General features: G+C 40.1%; 1 protein-coding gene across 1 annotated transcript in view; it reads left to right on the top strand.

Annotated features, from left to right (window-relative positions):
- The first annotated feature begins 1,610 nt into the window (after positions 1 to 1,610).
- LOC135530091 (butyrophilin subfamily 1 member A1-like) overlaps positions 1,611 to 7,025 on the top strand; it is a 145,603-nt gene continuing 140,188 nt past the window's right edge. Inside the window, exon 1 of the mRNA XM_064958482.1 lies at positions 1,611 to 1,750. Within this exon, the coding sequence (XP_064814554.1) occupies positions 1,739 to 1,750 (12 nt within the window). The 5' untranslated portion in view covers positions 1,611 to 1,738. The remainder of the gene's footprint in view (positions 1,751 to 7,025) is intronic.

The raw sequence follows: 7,025 nt of genomic DNA, 5'->3' as shown, positions 1-7,025 counted from the left end.
GCCCTCCACCCTGAGAGAGCTGGTAGGAACGTCAGGAGCCGTTCCTAGGGGGGGGATTCTGTCAGGATTTGGCCAGGGTTGTTCCGGGTTTTGGTCACTAGATGCCCCCATTGTGCTTTTTGACCTTGTGTTTTTTCCCTTGTTCCCCATTATTATTTGCACCTGTGCCTCGTTTACCCTGATTGTATTTAAACCCTTAGTTTCCCTCAGTTCTGTGCTCTGTGTTTGTATGTTAGCACCCAGCCCTAGTGTTCTGTGTATTCTTGTCGATTCCGGTGGATGCTCTTGTGGAATTCTGTTTTTGTTTTCGAGTATCTCTTGAGGCTTTTTTGTGCTATTCCTACCACCTTTTGGATTTGCCATTTTTGTATTGAAGGACTTCTCCTTTTTAACTTTATTAAATACACCGTCTTAAGTACTGCTGTGTCTGCCTCATCTTCTGGGTTCTGCTGACTATTCGTGGCTCAGTTGGTTAAGTGACTGTTTCTCACTCCGGAGACCCAGGTTCGTAACCGGGTCCTGACATCCTCTACAACCACTGTGATTATTATTATTTGACTCTGCTGGTCATCTATCAACATCTTGGCCATGTTCTGTTATAATCTCCACCCGGCACAGCCAGAAGAGGACTGGCCACCCTTCATAGCCTGGTTCATCTCTAGGTTTCTTCAAAGGTTCTGAATTTTCTAGGGAGTTTTTCCGAGCCACTGTGCTTCTTCACCTGCATTGCTTGCTGTTTGGTGTTTTAGGCTGGGTTTCTGTACAGCACTTTGTGACATCAGCTGATGTAAGAAGGGCTTTATAAATACATTTGATTGATTGAAAAAAATAAATGAGGGTGTGGCATGTTCCACTTCCTCTTCCATCTCTGCAATGACATGTCACTGTGATCAGTGTGTGTCTACTGCCCTCTAGTGTCAACTTGATGTCTGTGCAATAAGGCCATAGTTCTCTTGTCGTCCATGCCAACAACCCACCACAGTGGATGCCTCAATCAATATGTGACATATGTATGATAATATAAAGAGGACAGACTTAAAAACTGAAAGGAGAGTAAGAAAAATAATCCTGTGAAAGTGAACAAACAACAGGTTGAGGGAAGTGGAGGATCCCTCAGCACCGTGAAGACATGCCTTTTATGGCTCATTATTACAGGTTCTTAAAAAATATATACTTCTCTGTTACAATATAAAACTGTTGTTGAATAAATATATGTACACATTGCTATGTCTTTGAATGGATTTGCTAAAATCTTTCACATCCAGTCTGACGAGGTACACGGTATGGGCGATTGCTTGCATCTCTGTCACGGGTGGCTGGTGGCATGTTAATTGGGGAGAACAGAGTCATAGTAATGGCTGGAACGGAATTAATAGAATGGTCTCAAACACATCAAAGACCTGGTTTCCATGTTGATGATACAGTTCCATTTACTCCATTGCAGCCATTATTATGAGCCATCCTCCCCTTACCAGCCTCCTGTGATCTCTTTGTGTGACATCTTAGTGTAGCCAGTTTAATAGAGTTTTGTTTCCAGAAACGATGCCACCTCTCACCTACTTCCTCATAAGTTAACTCAAGCTGATTAAAGTGTAGATTCCATCTCATCTACAAGAATAACAAGTTATGTTGAAGCTACTTCCCTGCCTTGCAGTAGACACACCAGATTTATTTCCTCTCCAGTCTTTCCCCACAGGCCAGCGAGCTTTAAGCCAAACTCTTCTCAATTGTGATCTGCATGTATCTAATAGTAAGTATTATTTGTATATATGTTTCAAGCTGTCAGAGAAAATATAGTTAATGGCAGAAATGCTTTATACTAATAAATCCCAGCAATTAATATTCAAGTCAATGTTGATGGTTGGCAATAGCTGTGTGTGAGAATCAGACAGGCCTTGGTAAAAAGTTTTGCATATTTAATAAAGTCTGTGTTGAGTAGTCTTTGGCCTCAGGTGATTAAATAGTGAGTGTGTTGTGTGTGTGTGTCTGTCTGTCATATCCCTCAGTGCAGCTGTCAGGGATTATGGAGATAATGAGTGAAATGCTTTATATTATTAAATAAAAGGACCAAGTTTACATATTTTTGAATGTCTGTCTTAAGTAGTCTTCTGTCTTAGGTCTCAGGTGGTCTCATGAGGTATAATAAATCCATATCATATCATTTGATCCATAACATGCCTACTTTGAATCACATTGCGGGTCGAGAGCTCAGGATCTTTCTGTTTTATATAAATTATGTTATCCTCTCTTTCAGAAATGATGTGGACTTGGACAGACTGTCTGTGTGTCAATCTCCTGCTTCTCCTCCAAAGAGCAGGCTCTGGTAGAGTGACCTCACATGTTCTTTGTGTGTGTGTGTGTGTTTGTGTGTGTGAATGATGTGAGGATTTGCATGAACGATGGCTACGGTTTGCACTTTCGGTACTAGGCTATTCCATTGGCAACCAAGCTAAATCAAGCAAACCTTAAGTATTTGGGCCAGGTTTGGTATTGATCTTTAGTGTGGTCTGTTAAAGTCTGAAAGGGACCAACAGCTGATGATGTGCATGGTCGTTTTTGATATTGATTGGTTGTTTTTCTTTCCAGAGAAGTTTGAGGTTCTTGGTCCAACTTGTGCCATTGTTGCTGTGGCTGGTGATGACATTCTACCCTGTTACGTCAAACCCAACATCAGTGCTGAGGACATGAGAGTTGACTGGTTCAGAATCAACCTCCCCGACCCTCAGTCAAACATTAGAGTCCATTTTTACCAAGACGGCAGAGACAAATACCATGATCGGATCCACTCCTACGAGGGAAGGACATCGTTGTTTAAAACTTCTTAGGGCTGAGAGCCCGCTAACGGAATCAATATGACAACAGCCAGTGAAAGTGTAGGGTGCCAAATTCAAAACAACAGAAATCTCATAATTAAAATTCCTCAGACATACAAGTATTTCACACCATTTTAAAGATACACTTCTTGTTAATCCCACCACAGTGTCTGATTTCAAATAGGCTTTATGGCGAAAGCACCACAAACGATTATCTTAGGTCAGAGCCAAGTCACAAAAATAGAGATAGAATGAATCACTAACCTTTGATGATCTTCATCAGATGACACTCATAGGACTTGATGTTACACAATACATGTATGTTTTGTTCGACAAAGTTTATATTTATATAAAAAAATCTCAGTATACTTTGGCGCATTATGTTCAGTAGTTCCAAAAATATCCTGTGATTTTGCAGAGAGCCACATCAATTTGCAGAAATACTCATTATAAATGTTGATGAAAATACAAGTGTTATACATGGAACTTTAGATACACTTCTCCTTAATGCAACCGCAGTGTCCAATTTCAAAAAAGCTTTACGGAAAAAGCAAACCATGCAATAATCTGAGTACGGCGCTCAAAGACCAAACAAGCCAAAAAGATATCCGCCATATTGTGCAGTCAACAGAAGTCAGAAATAACATTATAAATATTCACTTATGATCTTCATCAGAATGCACTCCCAGGAATCCCAGTTCCACAATAAATGTTTGTTTTGTTCGATAATGTCCATCATTTATGTCCAAATTCCTCCTTGTTGTTAGCGCGTTCAGCCCAGTAATCCAACTTCATGACGCACGAGCAGGCGAAAAGTCCAAAAGTTCAGTTACAGTCCGTAGAAACATGTCAGAAGAAGTATAGAATCAATGTTTAGGATGTTTTTAACATAAATCTTCAATAATGTTCCAACCGGAGAATTCCTTTGTCTGTAGAATTGCGATGGAACAGAGCTCGCTCCCACATGAACGAGCGTCACGAGCTCAAGGCATTCTGGCAGAGCCCTGACTCATTCCCCTCTCATTCGGCCCCACTTCACAGTAGAAGCATAAAACAAGGTTCTAAAGACTGTTGCCATCTAGTGGAAGCCTTAGTCCGTAGAAACATGTCAAATAAAGTATAGAATCAATGTTTAGGATGTTTTTAACATAAATCTTCAATAATGTTCCAACCGGAGAATTCCTTTGTCTGTAGAATTGCGATGGAACAGAGCTCGCTCCCACATGAACGAGCGTCACGAGCTCAAGGCATTCTGGCAGAGCCCTGACTCATTCCCCTCTCATTCGGCCCCACTTCACAGTAGAAGCATAAAACAAGGTTCTAAAGACTGTTGCCATCTAGTGGAAGCCTTAGGAAGTCCAACATGACCAATATCCCACTGTATCTTCAATAGGGAATGAGTTGAAAAATGACCAACCTCAGATTTCCCACTTCCTGGTTGGATTTTTTTCTCAGGTTTTTGCCTGCCATATGAGTTCTGTTATACTCACAGACATCATTCAAACAGTTTTAGAAACTTCCGAGTGTTTTCTATCCAAATATGATAATAATATGCATATATTAGCAACTAGGACTGAGTAGCAGGCAGTTTACTCTGGGCACCTTATTCATCCAAGATACTCAATACTGCCCCCAGCCATAAGAAGTTTTAAAGAGGAACTGAAGAAGGGCAACACCTCTTTGAAACTGACCAGGGTACAAGGCACTGATGATGGACATTATAAATGTCTTGTTGAGTCTAAGACACATTATGATGATGCCACCATTCAAGTCTACGTCAGAGGTACATTTCTTAAATACAACAACCCATGTGATGTTCCTCCCAATCTCAGTAGTACTTCATCTCCAGTCTCCCTTTGTGTCTGTAGCTATAGGATCCAAGCCAGAGGTTTCCATTGAGGGACAGAAAGAAGGAGGGATGGCTCTGCTGTGTGTAACTAAAGGCTGGTTCCCTGAGCCTGAGTTGGAGTGGCTGGACAGTGAAGGGGTCACTCTGTCTGCTGGACCGTCAGAGACAGACAGGGACTATGAGGGATTCTACGTAGTCAAACTAAAGACCATCGTAAAGGAGACTGACATCAACCGCTTTACCTGCAGACTGTGACAGAGGCAGCAACATGAGGTGATTAAGATGGAGACAGAGTTTCACATCCCTAGTGAGTAACATCATGTTATTGTTTAGCTGAGATGAAACACAATGTTTTATATACTGTTATATTACAAAGGCTCTTAACAAACATACATAGGACAGTTGGATACAAGTTTGTCAACATTTTTAGAACTCTAAAGTATTGTAATGTCAAGCTGAAACCACATTGGTTTTGTAGATTCAGCTATATGCCTCCACCTCAAATGAATGGAAAAGATAAACACATTAACATTAAACCAGGAAAGCAGGAAATTAGATGGTGCTCATGTTTTCCAGTCATTTGGCATTGAGGCATATTGCTGGATCTACACAACTGATGTCATGGGACGTGGTTTCATTTTGACATTAGTCTGCAATTGAGGTCTTTAAACATCTGACATACATTTCATTTATGAGTGAAATGTCCCTTTAATATTATTTGGTAGCAGTGGTTAGCATGGCACTAATCTAAATTTATGTGTGTCTTGCAGGTGAGCTAATCCTTTTCTGTCACACCCTGACCATAGTTTACTTTGCATGTTTCTATGTTTTGGTTGGTCAGGGTGTGATCTGAGTGGGCATTCTATGTTGGATGTCTTGTTTGTCTATTTCTATGTCTGGCCTGATATGGTTCTCAATCAGAGGCAGGTGTTAGTCATTGTCTCTGATTGGGAACCATATTTAGGTAGCCTGGGTTTCACTGTGTTTTTGTGGGTGATTGTTCCTGTCTCTGTGTTTGTTGTCACCAGATAGGCTGTATAGGTTTTCACGGTCTATCCATTCATTTATTGTTTGTTAGTTATTTCATGTCGAGTTCCTCTTAATTAAAGAACATGAATAACCACGACGCTGCATTTTGGTCCGCTTCTCTTCCACCAGACGAAAGCCGCTACATTGTCTCTATGGGCATTGTGGCCATATTATCTTTCACTATTTGGCACTGGAATGGTAATTATGGTAGCATTTTTCTGTAAACTTCACACACCAGTCAGAGTTATACTTTAACTACATATTTAATAATAATTAAGCTTTGCAATAGCATTTGACTTTCAACAATTCACTATTTCTAATGAACCGTTGAGTGCCACCAGAAAAGTACAAAGATCTTTTATAGCCAAGATACACCCATCTCAACTTACATGACGAACCACAGATCTTAGGAACAGTTCACAAAGGTTAAGATTTGTATGAAATATATCTATAAAACATAGGAGACAGTTACTGTTGTGTCAACAGTTCTCATTGTAAAGACCAGTGTCTGGCCCCCTCCTACTTCAAACTGGAACCCATCTCACCCTGGTATCTGGAATGCTCGTTAGGCTTTATTAGCCAAAGACATTGTAAATCTCCTGTCAGTGCTATCTCAGAGGCCCATCCTCAGTGGAACACACAATACTCTATTCTGTCCAATGTAACAACTATTATAATGTAATACAAGCATTATAACAATCTTACAAGCATTAAAACATAATCTTGCAATTTTTCACGACAACTTTTTTTGACTGAATGTAAATGTTTTAAAGTGCCGTTTACAGAGTGACATACACAAGGAGTTGGGTACTAGAACCGAAAGGTTGCCAGTTCGAATCCCTGAGCTGATAAGGTGAAAATCTTAAAGCACGGCACTTATTGCACCAGAGTTGTTCTAGTATTTTCTCCACAAAAATACTAAATGTTTTAATATAAGGTTTATTTATATCTCAGTGCATGGTTTACCTGAAGCACATAAGTGTAACTTCTTCCTTCATGTAAAGGACTTTGTCAGAAAACATCTTGAGTAAGTCATTTTGTGGACCTTTCCTCTAACTGTTATCTATTGTCATGTCTGTAGATGCATCCAGAGCTGAACAGTCAAGAGCTAGTTAAGTAGTGTCTTACTGTCAAACATGCAGTTATCTCCTCCAGAAATGGAACTTTGTCAGAGAAAACACTGAGGTTCTGTGTTCATTAAGTATGTTCTCTCTGTCTCTCTTTGCATGTGTCCAGAGCAAGTTAAAAAATGAACACAGTCTTGAGTTGAGTAAGTAGTGTCTAACAGTCCTATGCATCAATGTGTAAAAGTTTACTTTTTCATAATTTTCTCC

Source organism: Oncorhynchus masou, unplaced genomic scaffold, assembly GCF_036934945.1.
Source record: "Oncorhynchus masou masou isolate Uvic2021 unplaced genomic scaffold, UVic_Omas_1.1 unplaced_scaffold_1252, whole genome shotgun sequence".
NCBI lineage: Eukaryota > Metazoa > Chordata > Actinopteri > Salmoniformes > Salmonidae > Oncorhynchus > Oncorhynchus masou.
This window is presented reverse-complemented; position numbering and strand designations above follow the sequence as displayed.